The 25,986-nt window shown below is 42.8% G+C and overlaps 1 protein-coding gene across 1 annotated transcript in view; it reads left to right on the top strand.

Annotated features, from left to right (window-relative positions):
* The window catches only part of PGM5 (phosphoglucomutase 5), a 200,328-nt gene that overhangs the window by 154,633 nt on the left and 19,709 nt on the right, over window positions 1-25,986 (top strand). The window contains exon 10 of the mRNA XM_021694328.1: window positions 10,658-10,792. Within this exon, the coding sequence (XP_021550003.1) occupies window positions 10,658-10,792 (135 nt within the window). The remainder of the gene's footprint in view (window positions 1-10,657; window positions 10,793-25,986) is intronic.

A 25,986-nucleotide genomic window follows, 5' to 3' on the forward strand; every position in this document is an offset into this window, starting at 1 on the left:
ATTATTTTAAAATTAAGGTGGAAGAGACTTGACCTATAAGGACAAACAAAGTATGCCTTGCCTAGCAAAACCCAAAGGAAACATTATAATGCAGCATCTCTGTTTGCTGTGGGAAGCCGATTGCTACGGCTTCTCCAGTGTTGTATTATGTTGGAGTCAAGCAGACATAGATTTGAGGGCTGGCTTTGTCACTGCCTTGATTGGTGACTTTGGGCATATTACTTAATTCCTCTTTTCTCAACTTGTTGGGGCGGGCAGATGGCATGTTGGTAATAATTATCATATAGGGTTATAGAGAAGGTGTGAGGAGAAAGTCCTATAAAGCCCCAGGCACAGTGGCTGGTATCCATTTGATATTCAAGAAATACCAGTTGCTTCCGCCTTGCCAGAATCCTCAACTTGACTGCATATCAGTTTGAGGAAAGGGTGTGAGTGGCGTTCAAGTGTACAGCCTTGAGATCAGCAAGTCTTGGGTTTGAATCAGCTCTGCCGTCTCCTTGCTGGGTGATCTTAGGAAGTTACTCAACCTCCCTGTGCCTTTCCTTATCTGTGAAAATAGGAATAATCATTGTGGCTACCGCATACAGCCCTTGGGAGAATCTGATAATACATATGAAGTCCTGATACGTAATAACCACTAATAAATGGTTAACTAAAAGAAGTTATGTTAAAAGAGCATCCTTGGGAAAGAAGGATTTTGATATTTAATGAGCCATATATGATGAGAAAAGCAGGGAAAACAACACTGAACAGAATACAACTTTGCAGGGTGTCATGTGAAGACATGGGAAGGCCTCCTCAGTTTCTGAGTCATCTATGAATTGATTCAAAGTCACATTTCTCTGCCTTCCCTAAGTCCGCCCCTCCCTCATCCCCTCCATCCCACTTGGTGCAGAAAGAAAAAGGTTTTTTTAAGGCAGCTCAGTCTCCTTTTTGTCCTTGATTTGGGGTTAGAGTCAGGAAAGGGACTATGGAAAAAAAAAGTGGTTTCACATATATCTCTAGAGATAAAGAAATGCTCCTCCATCCAAAATGAAATTAAAATCCTGTTCTAGTGACAAGCCCTGCCCCCTATCTACTTCACTGCTGTGGAAATGTTCAGCAAAGTCTGTCCTGCCTGTGAGACCCTGTGGGGGTCATTTAAGGAGCAAGAAGGAAACTCCTGAAGTATTAAACCCCTGACTTGAATTCCCAGGGACCCCACTGGCTTCCCGTGGCCTATCCAGGTCTCATGGAACTTACTGTGGCTGCCTCCAAGTGGCTGATATTTTTGTGATGTTGAGTGCCAAGAGGAAAGCTGATGTGTGTCCTCCATTAAGCGGGACCCACGAGGAACTCTGATTTAGAAATAACAATTTAATGAGGTATGGTTCCATCTGCAGCTCATCCTCTCTTGTCCCATAAGGGTATGTCACTGTTTATTTTCAGGTAAAATCTAGTCACACGAATGAATGATAATGGATTCTTCAAATATGAGTGGGAAAGATAAACCAGTAGCTCCTATGAGGGCAGGGAGCAGTTTGACCCAGTTGCCAACTAATTCAAGGGGCATTATTTAATGCCCCTTGAATTAGTTGGCAATAATGCCTTGTAAAGAGATGGGAAAGATGAGGGAAAGGTGGGTAGCTCCTTAAGGCTTGACGGGTGGCCCACTCTTTCCTCAAGGATGAGGTCCTTGTACAAACATCAAGATTTCCCATAGTGCCAGGCACTCTCTCTCTTCCTTAACCATCAACAACCCAAGGAATATCATCAGCACCAGATTACCTCTTACCATTATCCTCCCCATCTCCTCCTTGTAGCTGAAATCTCCCGGAGTCCCCACTCAGTGCTTCGTGGTTATGAGACTCTTCCAGCTCTGACAGAAGGAATCCTCCAATCCTGGTGGTGTGAAAAATGGACAATATGACAGATGGTGCCAGCATCAATTGATGGCATATTATTACTAGGGTGGGCATCGATCCAGAACCATGACCTGTATTTTGAAAATTAGCTTTGAAGAGAGAAACCTTGATGCCAGGAGCAAAATGTAAGGAACTGAGTCTCTCCTCATCCGTCCCATGCCTGTATTTCTATTTAAGAAGATCAAAAATAATAAAATTCCACCAGTGCTGAAGTCATTTGCCGGTAACAGTTCAGCTGATATTAAAAAACCTGATGTAAATAAAAGCATACCAGTTAGCTGATGTGGAAAACCAAATCCAATTTGATTATGTCAGGCTAACGCTCAGCTTATTAATACCTCTTCAAGTTATGCAGGCTGTGTGGAAACATTTTGATGTTGTCCTCAACCTGGAAAAAAGAACCATTTGAAATTAGTTCAGAGAAAAAGCACACTTTGAAGACTGATTGCAAAGTCAATTCGCTTTTAGAGTTGTTATTTTAACATGCAGGAAGGTGTCTGCATTTTTTAATTTCAATATTTAGAAATAATGAAGCAAGTAAATCGGCAATCTTGAAATCACATTTTAGCCTGGCCTTTGGTGCTTTAATGTATATTGCAGTGCTATTACCCTTGGTCAGCAGAGAGAGAGAAACTTATCATGGCCTCGTTTCTGGGGGCATCACACGAAGACAACGGATTGGTGTTAGCTGGAGACTCTAGGGGCCAAGGACTGAGTTCTCTATTTAGAGTTAGCTGGTCAACCTTCAACTTTCATCACATTCTAATCAATGAACCAAGTGAGAGACTGTTGTGAACAACTTATCTCTGTACTATGCCACTTGCTGGAGTGTGGTTTGTGCATCCCAAAGTGGAATTAAAAAAATCATCTCGGGCGCCTGGGTGGCTCAGTTGGTTAAGCGTCTGCCTTCAGCTCAGGTCATGATCTCGCGGTCCTGGGATCGAGTCCTGCATCGGGCTCCCTGCTCAGTGGGGAGCCTGCTTCTCCCTCTCCCTCTGCTGCTCTCCCCTGCTCATGCTCTCTCTCTCTCGCAAAGATTAAAAAAAAAAAATCATCTCAGTCATGCTGATTATCCCACCTATGGAGTTTAGTTGAATATGCAAGTTAGTACTTACAAATAGCCCTCCTCTGTTGAGTGACAGAAATGTTTAGGTAGTGAGGTGTTGTCATTGCATGTATACTGTGAGAAAATCCTTTTTCTGTTGCAAGTTGTGATGTTGAAAAAAAATATCCTCGTAATAAATATATATTCCTTTAGTATTGTATTTAGTACAATACAGTGAAGATAGTGGAAGTGTGATTCCTTCATGCCTTCATCCATTCACTGAATATTAACCAAACACCTACTATATGCCAGTCGGGCTTGCTGGGCGCTGGGGACACACCAGCATACAGAACAGTCTAGCAGGGAAGACAAACTGACATTAAACTTGTAATCACTATAGGGTTTATTGAACAGTATTACAGAGAAAGAACTTATTTGGGAGTGCATAGCAGGGGGAGCTCACCTCAAGTAGGGCTCTGAGGAGGTGATATTTAAGCTGTGCCCTGAAGAATGAGTGGGAACTGGCCCAGGGTAAACCATCTTGTCAGACTAAAGGCCTTTCTTTAATCTAATGTAGCTAAACCATTGTTTGGCTTTCCAGATAAAGAACTGGGATTTCCTATAGGCAATAGCGTTCTCACCGGGATGTTAAAATACTTAGAATTCTCTACTTCGGTGTTCATTCTACAACATTGCAGTTGTGCTAAATAAATACAACTGGGCCTTTTGGTAGGATACCTTGAAAACCATGTATTAGCGGCAGCTGGGTGGCTCAGTCAGTTAAGCATCTGACTATTAATTTCAGTTCAGGTTACGATCTCAGGGTCCTGGGATCAAGCCCCGCGTCAGGCTCTGCACTCGATGGGGAGTCTGTGTGGATTCTCTTTCTCTCTTAAATAAATAAATAAATACATCTTTTAAAAAAAGAAAACCATGTATTAAATTTTTTTTTTTAATAATAGCTACTTTTCCTGTGATTTTGTCTATTTGTCTTCCAAAGACCAAACACGTACTCATTGGCTCTTAAGGACATATTGGCTGATTAGGAAATAAGGAGAGGGAGACAGTGTTTCTAATTAGTTAGGAAGTTCTTACTCCTTTGCTTCTCGTTCATTGGAGTTTTGTTATGATGAAGCACCTTCCCCTGCCATAAGTTGATTGCTTTGGGACTATCTTCCAAAATGCTGGTAGTTGAATCCTGCTAAGATGTGTGACAAGAATCTGAGCATTCTGGAATAAATGACATCATAGTTACTTCCTACTGAACTACTAATTCTGTGTGTAGTCAGGAGGGTGACTGTCACCAGGAAACATAAATATTAAAGGAAAAATCCGTGGACTATCACAGGAACTGAGGGAGGAAGCTACCCCTGTTGTCTGGGTAAAGTATGTCTGATTCCAAAATATCCCAGAACTGGGGCTGGTGTTGAGTGAACAGGGATCAGCAGCCATTTTGGCCAAAGACGAAGGGAAATGGAACATGTGTGACCTAGTTCCATTGTTCCAAATTTGATAGTTGGAATGGATAATTTTTAAGTCTTCTCTCTCCACGCAGTGCTCTCATCACCTAATGTGGTTTTTGCTGGGCGGGTGTTTTAAACGAGCACTTAGGAAGTCATTTGGCCTTGATTTCCCCCAAATAATTATTTGCAATTATTGGTCTCCAAGAGAGCTGGGTTGGTGGTGAACAGTCAGTGCACTGCACAAAGGCTCCTGGCCTCATGGGGGAGGAGCAGGTGAAGTCCAGGCCAGCCCAGAGGAAAGATACTTTTCTCTAATTTGTTTTCCTGTTTGTAATCTCTATGAGGGCACAGTATGGACTAGCTGCTGCCCTGCTCAACCCCTTTTGAACTCATGCTTGCAGCTAGCTCTATGACTTCAACAAAGAAAAATGGGTAATTCTAGTTCATTTTTTTTCATGGAGAGAGTGCTCTGTCCAATCCAAATCTTCTGCTTTGGAAGCTGCATGCTTTCTTCTACAAAATATGGTTCAGATGTTACACAGCAGTATTTTCACCTTGAAATTCTCCAGATAAATCTTTGGGATCTCCCAGGGGAGATAACATGTGAGTTAAGCTTAAGAGTCTCTCCCACGCCGGTCTTGTCTCCAGGTTCACATGCCTGGTGTGGCCAACTAACAGTATATGTGACATTGTACTAGCTTTCAGGGCCATGTGCTGTGTTCCCCTGGAACTCATCCTACGTCCGTATTTGACTGGGTCGGATGCTGCCAAATAACTCTTGGTAATGTACAGTTCCTCCTTCCCCGCCTGGCTGCAACATGTCCTATAGTCTCCAAACAAACATCTGGCAGCTCTGTGTGTATTTAGCAACTTGCAGATTTCCCTGCATTGATTTACACAAGGGTTTAAAAAAAAAAACAAGACCCAACACTTATTTATCCAACATTTATCAGATACCTGCTCTACGTAAGGCTCTGTGCTCGTTTGGGGGACCATAGAAAACATATGAGATACTGTTCAAATATGTCACGAGAAGCGTTGTGTGACTCTCAGCAGTCTCATATGGTTCAACCTAAAAGTATAAGCCTGGGGTCATAAGACCTAAAGTTCTGGCTCCTCTCTTGACCAGTTTTTAACTTCCCCTTTCTTTCCAGTGAAGGGAGGAAGTGGCCTGGATGATTCTGAGGTCCTTCCTTCAGGACCCTAATGGTCTAAATAGATCAACTTAGAACGGACATTTTATGGTCCAAGAAGCCAGTTCAGTGGGAGGGATGGAGAAGATAAATGTAACAGATCCGTGAGTTTAGTAGTGATTTCAGAGAACATGGCATAGTCCTTAAAATAAAATTAATCTTAATTCTGCCTAATTTAAAAATAAATGTGCCATAAACCATCACTATTCAAGCTTTATTTGGCAAACTTCTGCAAAATCTGGAAGGCTGGATGACTAAGAGCATAGTATCATTTTCATTAAAAGCTTAACATAAGAATGGTATTTATAGACTGATTTATAATTTTCAAAGCACTCTTCACATATATTCTCTGATCTGATGTCCACAACAACCCAGGGAGCCAGGCTGCATTGTTTTTCATCCCTTTTTAGGAAACTAAGACTTACAGAGGTTAAAGTGACTTGCTCAAGACCACCAGCTGATAAGCTGAGCCAGAATTCCAGCCCTTTATCATTTCCAAACTGACTCTCCATGAGCAGCCAACCAGAGAGGGGCAAATGTGGGGAGAAAAACAAAAGCTCTAGTGATACATGGAAGCACATTGGAGGATTTGGGGGTGGAGAAACCTGCAAGAAAGCATGGCCCTTTAACAGTGCTGGGACAAAGCTAGGGTGGGCAAAACCCTCCTCTTGTCACTGAGGCATACAACTACAGGCATTCAATGGGAAGAAAATGCTAGGCTGGCACTGACAGTGCCCCTTTGATACCCCGCTCCATAATTAGCATGATCTTAGCATGGAAGACAGCATCTCTTCCCCTTCTTCGAGTTTGTGGCTATTATGTTATCCTGGACATTCTGGCCTCTGTTGTTGCTGTAACTACAGAGGTGGCATGGATTCCTTCACTGTTGCTTGAGGAATCCCTGAGGAGATTGTGCTAAAAGTTCTTAGTGTCAGATGGCTCAAGGGGAGATTCTTGTAATGGTTCTGCTATTGGCAAGGCATTAGGAGGAGGCTTTCAGGACACAGCCGCAAGATGTTTTCTTAGCACTCTCTCACCATGTTGTGGTCCTCCTGAGATTCCAGTCCTACGGGAGTATACGGGTGAAACCTGAGATCTTAAAGAGATCTTCCTTAAGACTGACATGTACTATAGCCAGTCACTTGATCCGTGAGGCAGGTGACCCAGACAAAAGTGGCTACTACTGGGCTGTCCTCATTTGGCTACACAGTAGGATCACCTGGAGAGCTTTTGCAATCCCAGTGCCCAAGTCATAACCTATTCAAATTAAATTACAGTGTCTGGGGTAAGAGCCAGATAGCAATATTTTTGAAAGAACCCAGCCGATTCCAGTGTGCAGCAAATTTTGCAACCGATGGATGGGCTTATGATTTGTCTAACATCACACAAGTGGGGACAGGAACCTATCATGGTTCAGCTCCATTGTTTTTAGCTAAAACGGACGCTTGCCTTAAAAATGAAGGATGAGAAAGAAAAAAAAAATGAAGGATGAGTAGATACAGCATCACTCACGACTACCCTTCAAGGTAAATATGTTTACCCCAGTTCACTGATGGAGAACCTAAGTGTTTTAATTTGTCCTGTGAGCCCTCCTTAAGCATGGAAGGAGGCACTCCTGTGGTGCTCACTCCAGTTCTCAAACATGCAGTGACATTCACTGAAGTGTTTGCAAAGGGCCTACTGTGTGCCAGCCATTGTCCTGGGCTGTGGGGATAAATGGTGAACAAGGGACATAAGGCTTTGCCCTACCAGAGCTTATAAGCTTTATGAAGGACCCAAAGACCTATTTCAGCAATTCCAACACTTTAGGGTTAAGGCTGAGATGGGAACTTGTTTTATTCATTTTTAGCTGGGCCTTGTTTCTTCAGGAGGATTTGTGGCAGCAAAAACATGCATAATGAAGTTGTTAGGATATAAATAAGAAACAGAAATCAAGACTGGGGAAAAACATAAATAAGAGTAGAGTCAAGAACAGAAGAAAAATTCATAGCTATGCAAGTCATAAGGATCTGCTTGGGCTGAACCTCAAATTTGGCATTAAGTGTTCTGGCAGCCATATTGAAAAGGGAACTATGGTTAGTTATTATTGTTAGAGAGACAAAAAAATACCAGTTCCTCAGGGAAGGAGAGGCTTTCTAACACTTGGCTCTTAAGGAAATGTCTCATGTGGAATTTTGTACAGTCTCCAAGAATATTCCTAGAGTGACTGCAAAAGTGGGTTTTATAAGGCAGTACCCTGTAGACCCTGCAAGGAAAGGGAGGATATGAAACAAAAATGCAATTTAATAAACCCATTCTTGTCATGAGTAGTCAGTCAAAAGTAAGTTGATTCAGGTCACATATACGTCCATATGAGTCTATGGCTAGAATACCTGGGGAAGTGCATGGATTGGACACCCTTCATAATTTTTCTTTCTTGGGATTTTGATAAGGCACATAGATAAAATATTTTTCTGGGGTAGAGTTGAAGACTAAGTATTCCGTGTTGTGGATAATGTAAGGGTTTGTACCAGGGGATAGCAAACATTTTCTGTAAAAGATAGTAAATATTTTAGCTGCTATGGCCCAGATAGTGTCTGTCATATAGATTCAACTCTGCAGTTATGACACAAAAGCAGCCCTAGAGGATACATAAGGCAATGGGGCTGGCTGTGTTCCCATGAAACCTTGATTAATACAAATAGCTGGCCAGTCAAATTTGGCTGACAAACTATATTGCCAACCCCTCGTTTAATCTGAAAATTTTAAAAAGCAAAATGTATGATTGGTATGCTTTTGTTGGAATTACAGAACATTTAGAAACTTGGCAAGTCTTGCTCAGTGGTGACTCTGGCCTTGTAATTTAATTGAAAGTAGGTGATGATGCATGCGGGAGCGAACATGGCTCATGTTCTGGGTACACATTCGTTAAGTTCATTGAAAGAACATGCAGACACCAAAGCAAGCCATTACATCTTCACACACCATAGTGACACTCAATGGACAGGGAACTGGGGTTAATGCAGCACAGAACTGGACTGGGTCTAGAATTTTTGTCCTGCTATGTGGAGGAGAACCGTGGTATTTCTCACTTGGAGGTCTCATAAAGCAACAGGGGTTCTCTGGTAAGATCTCATGGCTGGTTCCTTAGAAAAGAGAGAGGTTGGACCATCAGCAGGATCTCATGCATGCCTTTATCATCTTTTCAAGCGCAAAATTTACTCCAGGCTACCAGATGTAGATTTTAACCAGCTTTCTAGAAATACAGCCAAAGATATGGTGACCCACAAGGGAAAAAAAAAATAACATAATTTCACTATAAAAAAGCTTAGTTGTGAGTTGATAATACATGTTGATGGTGTGTTATGGCCTGAGTTCTTGAATACTTCCCACTGGCTGCATACGAATCTGGGGTTAATTAATTAGTGGTTAATTACATTCATGGTGTAATGGGAGCTACAGGAAAGGGTGAGTTTGGGTGGTCTTCGGAAGGGGTGGCCTCAAGTGGTTTGGAATCTACAAGAACAGGTGGCTTAGGGCTTCGGCCTTAAATATTGCTTTCACCAACTTCTGCATAACCCGTAGTCGTGAGTGACCAATTACCTACTCATGTGTCCCATAGGTGGTGACAAGGGGAGTGCAACTTATAAAGAAATAACAGCTTCAGAAGAGTTGTAAAAACATGACCGTGGATGCAGTTATGAAAGTTTTGTAGCCTCATCGTCTGAACATAATTTGGTCTAGAACACTTCCTGGGTAGTAGGGAATTGGAGCATATACTCCATTCGGAATGTCCTAACTATTCACTCGTCCAGCAGCAGAAGGTTCTTATTAGGAAAACGGTTGCCGCTCCTTGTAATATGGTTGCAATGACTAGTCCAGGCTTATGGAGAGCAAGGACTGTGTCTTTCTCTTCATATCCTCAGGGCTTAGCCCAGGACCTGATCCCCAGGGGCTACTCTAAAATATTTGCCCAGCGAATGAATTCTGGTTAGTATCATCCTATTTGCAGAGCTAGTATCAGAGAGAGGTGAGTTCTGTTACACAAATCGTGGCAGATACTGAATCGCTCCAAAAGAGACTAAGGCTGTTGTTTTGGGATTGGAACAAAATATGCCTACAAAACTTAAAAAACAGAAAACCATTCAGATAGAATATAGTGGCCCCCACCCCACCCCAGCAGATATGGGGGTGGGGTAAGGGATTGGCAGTCAGATTTATATGGCAGGTATATTTTTAATCGTGGCTTATTCTTAACAACCATGATTTAAGGCCAGACGAGTTTCAAGGGCAAATTTCTTAGGGAAAATGTCTGATGTCAAAGTTGCCTGGGACTTCTTTTTCAGAAATAACAAATGACCAGACTAATTATTTTGTTTCCTCTACTTCTTTCCTCTGGCCCCTGCCAATATGCTTATTTATACCAAGGGCTTTATCAGTTGTCTTAAGAAAACAAATTTCCTTCAACAAACGTTACAATATAATCTGATGGTCCTATTTTTCAAATATCCCTGCCACTAATGAAAACAGATGCACAGAGAACGGAGGCCTTCTGAGCCAAAAACACATTAATACTGCTACGGCTCTGCCCCCCACCACCCTGGTGGCCAGGTGGGAGAGTAAGAGAGAAGGACAGAGCCGAGGGGATGAGATTGTATGCAGGAAGCCCAGAACCCAGCTGAGGCTCCAGACCTGAGCATGTCATTGTAGGCTTTGGTTGCTACAAGGGAATGTGGGCATAAGGAAAGAATCAAGAGAGATGAACTTGAAGCAAAGCCTAGTATCACGTGGGGGTAAGCTTAACACAGGCAGTTTGCTTTACTGTAATAGAGAAATTGCCTACTCCCACGGCATCCGGCAGGTTTCTAAGGGACAAACTTTGGACCCAGGGACATTAAGTATCATCCCTCCGCCTCTCTCTGGCTCCCACATCTCCCGACCAAAGGAACTTGAGCATCTGTTCATAGTTTTGCCCTGAAGTCTCCCCCAGCATTAACCACACGTGGGTATTAATTGTTACTACCTGTGTATCCCCTTGATTCACTGATCCATTCTGGGTGTTCTTGGTCTCAGGGCCTGAGGATCATTTTCTCAGATGCATCACGGCTCATCTTTCGGCTCAGTTCCTCCAGCAGCGTGCGGGCCACCGTCAGACTGTACGCTGAGAGCTACGAGAGGGACCCCAGCGGTCATGACCAGGAGCCCCAGGTACGCTCAGCACCGTGTGTCTCATCGTTCCTGGAAAATTTAGGGAGCCCTTGTGGGCCTTTAGTGGGGGTGATTTTACTTTCTGGAATCTAAGTTCCATATTGATAGATGCAGCTGAAGGACAAGCTTACAGTAACTGGAGACAAAATTTCACTCACTCATGACAGTGTTTGGAACAGAAAATTTGGGCTCTAGCCTCTATGATGAGTTTAGACCAGCATTTCCCAAGTGACTTGCCTTTCTTGATTGTTCTGCAGTTTGTTGAATTGGGGTGACCTCAAGAAAAATGACCTTGTATAGATAGAGAAATGTTTAGTTAGAGTCAAGCTGGTCCAACTCCTCAGAGCCTTGACTGTGCGCATGTAAATAATGAATCTCCAGGTGTTTGGCAAACTCTGGGTTGGATCGTGACCTTGAGGTGCGAGTGTAGATGCTACGCAGGCCCTCCTGTCTGAGATTGCTGCAGAGCCCAATTTCTCTTAAGAAGAGGGCCGAGGGCTGGTCTGCATTTAAAGTTAAGGGAGGCTAAGCTAGATCAGCCAAGGCTGGGCCACCCTGTGTTTGGCAAAGCCCCTTCATGTTGTCAACAATAGGGCTAATTAAGAACTCAGAAAAAATTACAAAGAGCCCAACCGTAAGCATCCCCACTCTTACATTCATTAAAGCTGCAGGCAACATTAATTAATAGCAGAAAGGACCCACCATAACGTTGGATATTTCCAGCTACACTGCAGGCCTTCCCTTGCCCCCTTGGTCTCTACTTCACCCTGGGTTTTTTTTTTTAATATTTTATTTATTTATTTGAGAGGGAGAGAATGAGATAGAGCATGAGAGGGGGGAGGGTCAGAGGGAGAAGCAGACTCCCTGCTGAGCAGGGAGCCCGATGCGGGACTCTATCCCGGGACTCCAGGATCATGACCTGAGCCGAAGGCAGTCGCCCAACCAACTGAGCCACCCAGGCGTACTCACCCTGGGTTTTGAAGCAGAGTCCTTGATGAGGTGATTCCTTGAGATGAACTAGTGGTTCCATCTGCAGAGCTGCTTTTGTGGAGAAGTAGAGAAGCAAAGAAAAACTTACTGCCTCTCATTTTAGAGTTACTCCAAATTTCCAATGATAATTTGCCAAAGTTGTGCCCTAGAATGAGACCAGAAAGGGTTTTCTTTCTTTCTTAGTGGTTTAGTGTGTTTTTCTTAAAATGGTATCTTTCTTTGGAGAGTCTCAAAGAACTTGATAAATATGTGCCATAGATCCTTAGAGCTGATGGTGGAACCAGAAGGTCTGTTTGGGGTCAGATCATCTCAGATGGGGAAGTAGAGGTCTGGGAGGCTGAGAGCTAAGAGCATGAAGCTAGTATAAGGTCCTTGGCCCTTTCCTGTCAGGATCACAGGCTTTCCATGCAAGGACGGGCCACGCCCTGCCAACATAATTTGTCAGTGAGTACATTTCGCCCAAGATAGTACCAAATCATGCAAGAATTGGAGGCTTACCCTCTCTTTCCATATAAAACCCTTCTACTTTTCATGTTGGGAAAGGAGATTAAAGCAAGGCCCTAAAACTCCAGAGCTACATACAGGGTGAGGAATGATATTCCTGGCTTTACCAACTCTGACTCACTCTGACTCGAGGCTATTTTTTCTCAACATTCTTTTCCCTATTTGCACAGGGTAAGTAATTATGATGAGTAGTTATGATACTTGCTTATTTGTATTTACCTTCCACACTGACTGCAGGAGTGTGACATCTGGGCCTTTAGACATGTGTGAAAACGATCCTGTGCACAAGTGAGTCTCTCTCTCAAGTGTTCCACAACAGCCAAGTGGTGCCACTTTTTTTTTTCAGAGCTTCCTTTGAAGCTGAAAACTTCCATAGGCCTGCTCCTAGAGGGTTGTGTGTTAAGTACTGCTTCAGTCTGTGGGTAGAGAAAACATAAGTAATGCTTGTTTCAGTGGTCAGTACTCTTTATTTTCCATCCTGTTGGTTCAAAGAGTTTGCCATTTTGAATGGTTGAGGAATCCTTTTGTTGATCATGTTCTTCTGATCAATAATCTGCCTTCCCTTTTTAATCATGAGCGAGGGTCTTCCCAAACCTGGATAGGTGGGCCTCACTGTGTTTAGCTCAGGATCCAGCTCAAAATTTTACATTAAGCTAGAATTCCTTATTAAAATCCCTTATATCATTGACTCACCAACTGAAGCCCTGTTGCATAATACATGTAAGTCAAGGTATAATTTAGAATAAGGTTTGAAAAGACATCTACACCCCTAAGGAAGAGGAAGAAGACCCCCAGTAGACCCACCTGTCTCATCACTGCTGAATCACACCTAGGCACTTAAGTTTGACTGTTCGGGGCCTCCTTACAGCATTGCCTCCCAGGACCCCAGCTTCTGCCTTTGAAGAGCTCTGGAAGGAAAAGCCTTTGGCCAACTGTTAACAGAGATCAAAGATACAGCATGCTACTGAGGTTATTACTGATCTGTGGCCTGATGGGGAAAGACCAGCTGTGTTGCTTCCTCAACTACAGAGACCTCTTCATCCTTTCTAGCTTGTTCCAATTTGCAGCCCAGAAAACAGAACAAATACCCATTCCCCCCCACTCAGATACCCAGTAAAGTACCTCTTGAATGTGTAGAGATCCCATTGATAAACTTGTCCAATTCAAACTTGTCCAATTACCTGCCTTAACTCAATACCCACCTACATTCCCATCAATAGCAAAAGGACTAGAGAGTTCTCTTCAACTGGCTTCTCAGCATCTGGCTATTGTACTTTGCATGAAGAGTTTCTTGTCCATACATCTTTTTTAAAGCATTTAAGTTCCAGTTAGTTAACATGCAGTCTTATATTAGTTTCAATACACTGTATATAATATAGTGAATTAACAAATCCATACATCACCTGGGGCTCATCACAAGTGTCATCCTTCATCCCCATCACCTATTTCCCCCATCCCCCTCCCTCCTTCCCTTCTGGTAACCATCAATTTGTTCTTTATAGTTAAGAGTCTGTTTCTTGGTTTGCTCCTTTCTTTCTTCCTTTTTTTTTTTTTTTTTGTCCCTTTGCTGCTTTGTTTTGCTTCTTAAATTCTACATATAAATGAAGTCATATAGTATTTGTCTTTCTTTGACTGACTTATTTCATTTAGCATGATACTCTGTAGCTCCATATATGTCATTGCAAATGGCAAGATTTCATTCTTTTTTATGGTTGAATAATATTCCTGTGTGTGTATGTGTACCACAACTTCTTTATCCATTCATCAATCAGTGGACACTTTGGTCCAGACATTTTAAACACATGGGAACAGAACATGTTTTAAATATTAATACTGTGGTTGCCTCATAAAAGTGTTCATAACCATCCTGGGGATGCAACTAGGAAAATCTGTGGTATAGTCTATATGCAGAAAAGTCCCTGCTCCTGCCTATAGATTTATTTGGGTCCATTTTTACAACAGTTATTATGGTGTTTGTTTTAAATGATTTAAAATAATTTAATTACATCAAAAAATATTTTTAAAGAATTCTGTCCATCTACCCCTAGGAATGGGTGGTGAGGGGACAAAGAAGATGAGGGGCTCTGGGAAGAGGAGAAGGTGCTTGCCTTGCCCTTGCTCTGTGTTCTTGGTTAATCAGGAAGGAAAGCCTTTAAGGCCTATTTCTGGAAGATCACATAGTTTTGAAAATACAAGATTACTTTAATTTTACTGGCAATCAGTAGACCTTCAACAAGCCCTCAAACCAGCTGGTAATAATTTGGAAAAAGGGATGAGCCGAAAGGATTTAAGTTCACAGGTGACCAGAAACAGTCCCATTGTTTTTCACTTTCTTTCCCACCAAGCTTATTAGCAGGACTGCTCAATTAACTTTTTATTTACCTTCTCTCCTTTTCCCTTTGAACCTGAGGGTGGAGTAGCTCATGAACAATAAAAGATCCAAAAGCAAAAGGAAGAAGTTTTGTTAAGGGCTGGATAATCCTGATAATGAGCTCGTGGCTAATCAACAGTTGGCTTTGGTACTTTAATTGCAGAATAAAACCGCACCCTACCCTACCCCAAGTTTTGGAAGGAGACCAGTTTTCCCCAACCCTCCTTACAGTTGAGGGAATTTATGTATTTCTGATAGTCTGTATATAGACTACTTTAAGGACCAATTATCTAAGCACCAGGAGTCATATAGGGAATTCATCCATCCGACCAAGAGCTGGTGGCCATTTTGCTCTACGTGTTCTTATTATGACTTTATAATCCAGAAATGTTAAGTACAGAGCCATTTTGTGTTACACTGGGAGAATATAATTTTTCACCTAAACGAGGATACATTTGAGAGTGAAAGGGGGCACTAATAACAATTATGTTGAGACTGCCCCAAATAAAACAGAACTTGGGTTACTCTAGTTACATACCTTTATGCTACCCTAGATCTGACCATCTCTTTAGAGATGGGCTTCCGAGGGCACTATCAGTATAAGGCTAGTAGTACAGAGAGAATGTGCCAGGAATGAGGAGTTGGATCCATGGTTCCAACCGAGGCTACACACCAGGACCATTTGGGGCTTTGGTAAAGATACCTGGGCCTGGGCCTCACTCCCAGAGATTCTACCTTAATTGTTCTACGGTGGGGACTGCATTTTTGAACAGTTTCCCAGATGGTTCAAATTAGGTGAGTGCTCCCAAACTTTAGTGTTTATTTAAATCACCTGGGGATCTTGCTAAAAATGCAGATTCTGACTCGGTCTGATGAAGGCCAGAGAGTCTGTGTTTCTCACAAACTCCCAGGCAATATTATGTTGCTGGTCCAGGAGCCACACTTTGAATAGCAGCAAAGAGTTAGATGAACTGCTAAGCCTTAAAGACAAGTCACTGAATTCTTTAACTTAAGCAGTGCAACACCTGTTTTTAGTGCCCTTGTGTGCATGGGCCACTATCCTCTGGATTTCTCTCTCCGGTAGCCCACCCAACTTGACTTAGGCAAAAGTGACCTCCTGTCAGCCTCCCCCTGTTCCTCCTCCCTCCAGAAGACCCCTGCTTCTTTCAGTGTCTTCAACTCAGGAAGTGGCAGGTTCAGCCAAAAACCTAGGAATCATCCTTGACTCTTTTTTTTTCTTCTTTATATCATATCCCATCTCCAACAGCAAACCCTACCAGTGTGACCTTCAAAGCACAACCAGAGTCTGGCCCCACCTTGCCACCTCTACCATAGAAATGGTATCCAGGGCCAACCTAGTGTTCTGGCCTCTAGATTATTGCATTGGTCTTCTACCTGGTCTCCCTCCTTCTGCCCTTGCCCACTCCCCACCCATACCCTAGTCTTAGCACAGCAACCAGAATGATTTAAAAAAAAAAATTAGATCCCCTCATCTCATTGCTCTGCTAAAATCCTTTAGTGGTGCCCCATCTCACTCAGAGAAGAGCTAGAACCCTTACCATGGTATCAGGCCCCCTCCTGGAAATGGTCCCCTTCTCCCTCTGACTGCATCTCCTACCTCTTGTCCTATTTCTGAGCTCCAGCTGTTGTTCTGTGCACGTGCCAAGAATACTCTGCCTCAGGACACTTACAACGGCTGTCTCCCCTGCCTGGAATGCCTTTCCCTCCATTAACTGCAAGGCTAGCCCTCCCCCTTCTCAACGAGGCCTCCCCTGGCCACCCTGCGTAAAATCACCCTGACACTCAAGTACCGCTGGTCTTTGTCACCCTGCTTTACTTTTCCTCCATAGCACTTACCCCTATCTCACATACATATTTACTTGTTTTATTGTGTCTCTCCCCAGGGGAATGTAAACACCAGGAGGCTAGGATTTTGTCAGTATTCTTTACTGTATCCTCAGTGCATACAATACTACCTGGCAGATGGTACATGCCCAATAGAATTTTGCCAAACCAATGAAATATTCAGTGTTAATTACTTTGGAATATCTCAGACTGATGATATCACATGAGAGACTGAAATATTCTGTACTCAGTATGAACCTTGGTGCTATCGGTTTTCTCCTATGCTTGAAAGTTTGAATAAAATCAGTTATCATTTTTAAGTTCCCTACAATGTGCCAGGCACCATTCTAGATACTTTAGGTCCATCCATTATTGTATGAATCGTTCCAGTGGGGCCCCCCCCAGAGTGGAATTATCATCTTGCTTTGGCGGGTGAGTAAACTGATTCAGGGAACCATTAATACTCAGGGAACAGGTAATTTCTGGATTGGAGAGTCAAACTAGGTCTTAATAAAACCTGCTAATCCTTGAGGTCCAAGGAAGGAGGATTTCCTCTTACCTGTGCTTGAACCCAAGGCTGCACCTGGAGCCTTAGTTCAGTGTTTTCTTATTGAGAGAGAGATATATATATATAATTTTTTTCTCACACCAACCAATTCCCTCATTCTTAGACACCACTGGGTACCCATCAATTAAATTCACTTCTGACACTAACTACCTGGAGTTAGCCCAGGTCCCACAGATCAAGGGCTCAGTCCCACAAGACTGCCTCCACTTAAGATACCAGTGGAAAATGGCATGCCCAGTTTCCCCACATTTCTGTCCATTAGAATACAAATTCAGGGGTTCCTGTGATCTTCTCCTCAGGTTTGGTAATTTGCTAGAATGACTCACAGAACCCGGGAAAGCACTTTATTTACTATTGGTGGTTTATTATAAAAGACACAACTTAAGAATGGCCAAATGGAAGAGAATCATAGAGCAAAGTACGGAGGGAAGGGCACTCAGAGCTCCCATGGCTTCTCCTGGCATGCCACCCTTCCACCACCTGGCGGTCTTCACCAACTCAGAAGCTCTCTGAACCCTGTTTAGGAGTTTTCTATAGAGGTTTCATTACATAGTTATGATTGATTAAATCACTGGGCACTGGTGATGGAACTCAACCTCCAGCCCTTCTCCCTTCCTGGGAGGCGGGGATTTCCAGCCCTCTAGTCCCCTGATTGGTTCCTCAGGCTACAGCCCTCATTCTGAAGCCATCTTGGGGTCCACAAGAGTCACCTCATCAGCATAAACTCAGGTGTGGTTGAAAGGGACAAATTAACAAATCCACTCCTATCATTTAGGAAGCTCAAAGGATTTGGGGAGCTCTGTGCCTGGAACCAGAGAGAACGACAAAATATATGTTGTTGTTTTTAGACCACACTTAAGGATGTGGGTTCATGTGAGTGCTTTGAAAACAACCAGGTGTCTCTCCCTTAATTTGAATTGACAATGAATAGGTTTTAAAAAATTATTTAAAAAATAATGTTCTACATACATGTTAGGACTTATACTCAACAGGGGTCTAAAGTGAGTGGTTAAAAACTCGGAGAATAAAATTAGAAACTGAAATAGTATGTGTGATGCGGAAGAGCTAGAAACAGTGGAGTTCAGAAATGACATATAAATGGATACTCAGGTATTCAATTTTCACGACGAGATGAAAATGTATATACGTGTATATGTATATGTGTATATGCTTATGTATGTACGTGTGTGTAAATGTATATACATATAACACACGTATAGATACACGATTTTGGATTCATACTAAATATATATCAAAAACATGTTATTTAAAAAGAAAATCTGCACAGAGATTTATTCATAGCCATACATGAAGAAAAAGATGAAATACTTCATTTTCTTTTTCGCCTCAGAGTTTAGTCTGTACTTGCTGTAATTTGAAAATACGGAGGAGGGTGCAGTGATGTAGAGGGTTTAGAAAAGAAACACGTGGTTAAAGGGTTGGGATATACACTCTCTGGCCAAGTTAAAGAGCTGGCTTATTTTGCTTGTAAGAGAGGCATGACCTGGAGGTCCTCAGGAATTTAAAGAATAATATGATGCAGAGAAAGATGGCCAGCTGTTCTCCATAACTAATGAATACGTAATTTGATGAAATAAACTCAAGCTGAACTGGAAGGGATTCAGACTGACTGTTAGAACAATTTCTCAACTGTGAGGGCGCCTGCCCAACAAAGATGGCTGGTCTGTGCTTTTCTACAAGTCTCTAGGACCGCAGAGATTCAAATAATTCTTAAATATAGGCAGGGCGTGGAAAGGATGGCACAAGGCAATGTCTCAACATTTTCTAGAACCTTAAAATTGGGGTTTTGTGATAATTATTTTAAAAAAAAAAGGAAAGAAGAAAAAACAAGTTCTGGTCAGGTGGGTTAGATTTCCCTCTAGTGGCATAAAAAGGAATTTAGTACAGCTGTGTGTGAACAAATCAGCGTCCCTTGGAGCTGAATGAAACTTGAGAAAGAAGCCAAGATGTATGGGTTTTCTTTATTTCTACTCACTTAGGTGAATAGCCTCATAAAAAGTGTGGGCGAAACAGTCCTTCTTTTTCTCCCTTAGATATTGCAATCTGGACTCATGCTCTGCTATCACTATGGATTGTTTTCCTTGGAACTGAGAACTGGGGGAGATCATCTGTTGTCTGTTGGTGTGTGAAAAACTCCCTTGGACTGGGAGTTTGGCAGGTGTTTCTCAGGGGCTAGTGTCTGTCACGGTACAGGGGTGATTAGGGCTTTGAAGACAATGGGCCTTTCCCTGCCTCTGCTGGGATCAGAACTCCCTTCACGGTCCTGAGTGGGCATTCTAGCATGTGTGGGAAAGTGTGTGCCCTGATGAGAGCTGACAGCCACTGTAAACCACCATGTTGAGCCCACAGACAGAGTCTAGCTCAAATCCCCCTTTTTTGGGAGTAAGCACAAAAGAGACCCTTATTCCAAATCTTTTAAGGCTATCTGACATTGTCAATTTATCCCAAGAACCGGGTGGCCTTAAGAAGCAGAAGAACTGAAAGTCGTGCCTTGATTCTGGCTTTGAGTCAATTTTAAATGAAGGTTTAGAGATCCAAAGCTCTGAAAAAAAATATTTCCCCTCCCTATTTCCCCATACATAATTCCTCATACATAATTCAAAAATAAAACAATAATATTTCCCCATACATAATTCAAAAATAAAACAAAATTAACTTTGAAAGTAAATGTAAGGAAATTAACAAAATTTGTTTTTTTGCCTTATGATGCTGTTTATTTTGGTGTCTCTGCTTTGCTGTGTCCAAAGCACATGCCTAACCAACTACTGGTTAACCTGGCACTGTTTATGTCCACAAATCACAGAGTCTTGCTGGATCTTGTTTACTCAGCCTGAAAAGGGAGCATGAATGAATTTGCCTTGGTCACACAAGTACAGAGGGTCACTGGCCATAACTCCTGTCACCAGATGAGTGGGTTTGACAACTGTGGCTAGCACAATCTGGCTTTCCCAGCATCCTCTTTGTTCCAGCCTAGATACATAGCACAACCTAGTTTCTGTGCCCTTTAGCAGAAAGCTACTCAAAGTTCATCGGCTGGTGGTGATTCAGGCTTTCTTTGAAGAGGTGCCCTTCCTTGGTGGATAGTAAATCATTTGCTTTGCTCATAAATAAGAGTGTATCTTGGTAAATGAATACTGGTGGTGAAGGTGGAGATTGCCCGTGACCTTCAGGAGAAGGCTGTGGACTAGACCATGCACTCAAGCAGCATCAGGAGGAGGCATTGCCTGGGCTCGCCACCGTGGTCACGCACTTTTCCTGGGGAACGTATGATGTGGGTGGTTGAGGGGAGGAATGCGGCTGTTTTAGCTCTCCTGCCTGCTCTTGGATGATTTTAAGTTTGACATCCTAATCCCCAAAAGAGAAAGCCTTTTGAAGATGCATGTGAGGGAGTTCCCCCTTCCTTTGTTTTTGCCTCCCAGGAAAGCTAGGCCATATGACAAACTCCAGAAGGGCAGCATTTCCATACCAGAATGCTTAGGTCTTAAGCAGGAGAGAAAACAATGAAAGGTTTTATGAAATTCTTGCTTTATGGGTTTTTGTTTGTTTTTGCTTTCGGTTTTGTTTCCAAACATTTTGGTTCATAGAAATCATCATGTGAGGTACTGTTTGTAGGTTGGGGCCTGTGTATTCTAGGCTTAATGATAGCGGTGTGGGAAGTAATGAGGCTATGAGAGTGTTTTAATATACAGGTTTTATTATTCAGGTATGGTGAGACCAACAGATCAGGTGACAATTGCCATTGAAAGGATAGCTTGTTAGTCACCCTTCTCAAGAGGAGGGGCATGGCACTCCATGCGGGGCCACAGGGGGAAACACCTTGGTCAGTTATGAGGCAGAAGTAGAGGGAAATGTGGGCTAAGAGCTTTTATTGTGGTTTCTATAGAAAGGAAGAGACCAGGCAGTGTAAGGAGGCTTAGGATTGGCTAATTTGAAGATTTTAAGCAGGCTCTGGGGTAGGTGGGTGTCCCTGGTTGTCTGATACCTGACCCATGGGTGATGAGGGCTGGTAGAGAGTGGCCCAGAATGTGAGAGCCCCGTCGGGAGATGATTGGAGATAGGACTTTGGATCACTTGGTCTGCATATGAAAGGTGTGTAACTAGGGCACCCATTTGCTATCTCTAGAAATCAGCTAACCCTGGAAGGGGCAGTCCCTTGCAGTATCAGCAAGGCCCCAAGATGTCAAAGCATCACAATAAAAGACCTGCATAATATGGAGAGGAAAAGAGAAAACCACAGTCACTTTTTCAAGTGGATAAAATTGCTTGGGGGCACCAGGATTTTGGCCCAGTGACCCATTGTTCAAAGGTTGGGCTTTGGAATCATGCATCCTTGGTCTTGAGCCCTACATGTGCCATTTTCCAGTACTGTGATCTTGGGTAACTTAACTTCTGTAAGTTTCCGTTACTTTTCAGTTATATGGGGATCAAAATACTTTTTATTTCATAGGATTGTTGTGATTATTAAATGAGATCATTCATACAAAGTATTTTGGGCAATATCTGGCACATACAAAATGCTAAGTAAATGTTAGTTACTATTATCATTGTTCTTGCCATTATTTTTATTACTAGCAGTGTTGACTAGTTTTCTGATCACCTGAGGATCAAAGAGTCTCAGACTAATTAGTAATCTGTTTTGTAATGGAATTAACCTGTCTTGTCCTATCTTTTCCCATTAAATTCTCTGAAGGCCACCTGGATCTGTGGGAGATGATGTCTTAAGAGAAATGGCAGCTTCTAAAGATCTTGGTCTTACAGGAGGGTGCCCGGGCCCTTGTGATGTGGTGTGTTAGATATGCCGTACTGTCTAGAAAGGTTTAAAAATGAAGTTGAGATTCTCTACCTGTCTTTCTGTTCCCCCCCCTCACTCCTCCTATCTTTTAGAATCCCTACACTGACGGGGATTGTGGAACAAATTTGCTGCCCTCCTGGCTTGAAGCAAGAAGTACTGAGTTGGGGTTGTTCAATAATCCTATTTTATCCAAGATGGCGTACAATTAGTTGGTTATTCCCAGCTCATTTGCCAGAGAGAAATGATGTTTTCATTATGTTCAATTAGCCAACATATAGTACAGAGAGAAATGATTTAAAGAGAAGAGCAGGTGTGAGGCAAAGTGTAGCCTTATTAGAGAGAAGATTCTGGAATCTCTGTTGCTGGTTATGAGGTGCTTGCCAGCGTCAAAGTATTCAATGCAAAAAATGAGTCCCATGGAAGAGGTGTAAACAAGCTTTTTTCTATAAGGGGCCAGATAGTAAATACTTTGCAATTTTGCTTGCTGTATTAGTTTGCTAGGGGTGACATTACAAAGTATCACAGACTGGGTGGCTTAAACAGTAGAAATTGACTATCTCCCAGTTCTGGAGACTAGAAGTCCAAGAGGAAGGTGTTAACAGGGTTGATTCCTTCTAAGGGCTTCGAGGGAAAGATCTGTGCTTGACCTTCCTTGGTTTGTGGATGGCCTTCTCTCTGTCTCTTCACATCATCTTCCTTCTATGTATGCCTGTGTCCAAATTTTTCCTTCTTAGAAGGACACCAGTCATATTGGATTAGGACCCACCCCAATGACCTCATTTTAACCTGATTGTCTCTGTAGAGACCCTATCTCCAAAGAAGATCACTTTCTGAGGGATTGGGGGTCAGGACTCCAACACAGGAATTTCGGGAGGGAGATCCAACTCAACCCATCACATCAGTCCTATGGTCTTGTTGTGACTTCTCAACTGCCATTGAAGCCGAAAAGCAGCCATAGACAATGCATAAATCATTTAGTAAATTTATTTATAGATAATATGTATTCCTATATATATATGTATTCCTCTGTGTGTGTGTGTGTGTGTATTTATATATGGATAAAAATTTTCAAGTTTTCAGAAAAAGTATCAAATATCTCTGGAAACCCCCAAATTTGACGTTTAGAGATTGAACTCCTTGGCTTTTGGTTGCAATGAAACGTGAGGGGAAAATGTCTTAGAGCATGTTTGTATTCATGAAATTCAATTCCTTTTGTAGGTTTTTTATTTTTTATTTTTTGAAGAAAGTTTCTTCTTCCTATTTAAAGCAGTTGCTTACAGATAATTTTCAGATGAGCAGCACTATATTTTGGAAGGAAAAGGAAAAATATTAAGGAAGATGCAATAAATGGGATGAAAAAAGAAAAGCATGAGGGAGAGCTCTGGAGAATACTTGGAATGTATGAGAAGCATTTCCGCAGGTGCAGGAAGCTAGCGGAGCCTTGACATTGTACTGTGGAGCTGAATGGGGCTTCCAGGAGTTGGTAGGAGGCGCTCTTGCACTTCAGATGCTTTATCCGTGATCCTCAAACCCATTCACTAAAGAAGCCCCAAGTCCCACAGGAAGCAACAGGTCTATTGTTACTTTTTGTTCTTTGTTTGCTGTTAGTTACATCTTCAGAAATTACATTTAGGACATCCAGTGTGGTGTACAACAAAACCTAAGACTTGGATGATTTACTGAGGTTTTCCAGCTGCACATTTTATTTTTTTAAATAAAAATTTTATTTTATTTATTTGAGAGAGAGAGTGAGCGAGAGAGAGAGGGAGAGAGAGAGAGAGAGAGAGTACAAGTTGGGGGAAAGGCAGAGGGAGAGAGAGAGAAGCAGGCTCCCTGGTGAGCAAGGAGCCCCATGCGGGGCTCGATCCCAGGACCCCGGGATCACAACCTGAGCCGAAGGCAGATGCTTAACTGACTGAGCCACCCAGGTGCCCCCCACCCCCCCCAGCTGTGCATTTTATACTTTGTTTAGCCATGTGAGCATTTTGATAGTGGTGAATCAAGCCCCCGACCTTGACTTATAGTCACATGATAGGTTTCATTCCGATATTGCTCAGAATTTGCAATCATCATCCTTTTAATGAATAAGGTTTGATAAAAAGCTTAAAAGCAGCTGTAATTTAGACGGTTTCTTTCAGCATTTTAATGGTGATGCTGAAGGACCAGCAGCATCAGCATCACCATTACCTGGTTGCTTCTTAAAATGCGGACTCTGGGGCGCCTGGGTGGCTCAGTCGTTAAGCGTCTGCCTTCGGCTCAGGTCATGATCTCAGGGTCCTGGGATCGAGTCCCTCATCGGGCTCCCTGCTCCTTGGGAGCCTGCTTCTCCCTCTGCCTCTCTCTCTCTGTCTCTCATGAATAAATAAATAAAATCTAAAAAAAAAAAAAATGCGGACTCTGTACCTCTCCCACCCTCGCCAGACCTGCTGAATCTGATTCTGCATTTTAACAAGGTTCCCAGGTAATCCATGTGCACAATCAAGTTTTAGAAGTCCTGCTATGACGACCTTCATGATCCTTACTTCCACTTCTGCTAGAGCAGAAAAATCCCTCGAATGCCAAACCACTAGGAAGCAGGGTGACTGGCCTCTGCTCTTCCCTCCTCCTTCTAGAAAGTTACAAAAAGTACAGAATCTAACTCAGACAAATACCCCAAGCCCTTTGAAGACCTGTTTCTGCCTCTCAATTAACAAAAGGCGAAACAAGAAAATCAGTTTCACGTTGCATCTCCATAGAAACCCTGCCTTGGTATCAACTCCACGGTGTTAGACTGTGTTTTCTTCACACAGTTATACCAGGGAAACTGAGCGATTCAAAATAACCCAGGGCTGAAGTAAAGAAAGTTCTAATTTGATTTTACTGAGATAGGGAGACTTCCTAAGAAGTGTGGGTAGACAGTCTAGCACTATTTCAATTACTAGGTAAAGGTCAATAATGTACTTAAAATACTGGAGGGTTATATGGCAGCTGTGTTTTACAGGCAAAGTCCAAAAGAGCATGTTCTTGCGTCAAAAGTAGAAGAAATGCTCAGTCACTGCACTCATAAAATGTATATGAACTGTCCATAAATTCCACTGATAAGTCCTTATATCACGAAGAGGAATCTCTCTTCAAGTAGAGGGTCATTTCTGTCTTTTTAGTGCCTGGTGTGAATGACTTTTCTGCTCTCCTGCCTCCACGGTGCAACTCAGGCAGCCCCATAGAAATGTTCTTTCCACCTTGCTCCTGCCGTTCACGCTTCGTGTAACAGTCCTTGCTAACTCGCAGCTTCGGAAACTGATACACCCTTAAGGAGTGTGTTCCAAGTGCAGTGACGTCTGTTCCTTCTGCTTTCAGCATTATCTTGTCCAGCTGCAACCTGATTGCGTTCCTTCTGGCTGGAGAGATGGGGCCGCGGTGCAAACACAGGGGAAGGCGAGCTTTCCTGGGGCTGGGCCTGTCTCCCTGATGCAGAGCGGTGTTACCTCTGATGGGAGTGACTTGGGGTGCCTTTCGTTCAAAGAGCTGAGGATGCTTCTGCTGTTCTTAATCCTCTTTTTTTTAATCTGATCTTCCATCAGGAAATACAATATGAATTTCATTTTATGGGCAAGGAAGCAGAAGCCCAAAGGGAATATTGTCTGTCTTCCAAAGGTCAACCTGTTGGGGCTGGGTGCTGGTCCACCCACCTTGCTGTTCTAGCAAGCCAGGCTTCCTGCTTCAAGAATAATAATAGTGTTCATTATATGTATCCCATGTATCCTGTACACCAGCTCGGTAGAAAGCTACACATTTTGTGTCCGTGACGTCTTATTCTCATCCCAATCCAATGTGATAGGTACTCATCTATCCACGTCTTACAAATGAGAGAACCGTATCCCTGAGAATTTGAATAACCTATTTCTAAGTAATGTGGCTGGTATTTGAACCTAGACTCTGACCCCAAAGACCATGGTCTTAACTGTCCAGAACTTTGGGGCTGCACACCCCCCTGTGAAAAAGAAAGCAGAGTAACCAGGGTGCCCACCCTTGGTCTGGCATACCGTCGATGCTTCCCCCCCCCCCCCCCCCCCCCCCCCCCCCCGACTCCCCGCCCCACCCCTTAGGACTAGGTTATTCAAATT

This window comes from Neomonachus schauinslandi, chromosome 13 (genome assembly GCF_002201575.2).
Source record: "Neomonachus schauinslandi chromosome 13, ASM220157v2, whole genome shotgun sequence".
Classification (NCBI taxonomy): Eukaryota; Metazoa; Chordata; class Mammalia; order Carnivora; family Phocidae; genus Neomonachus; species Neomonachus schauinslandi.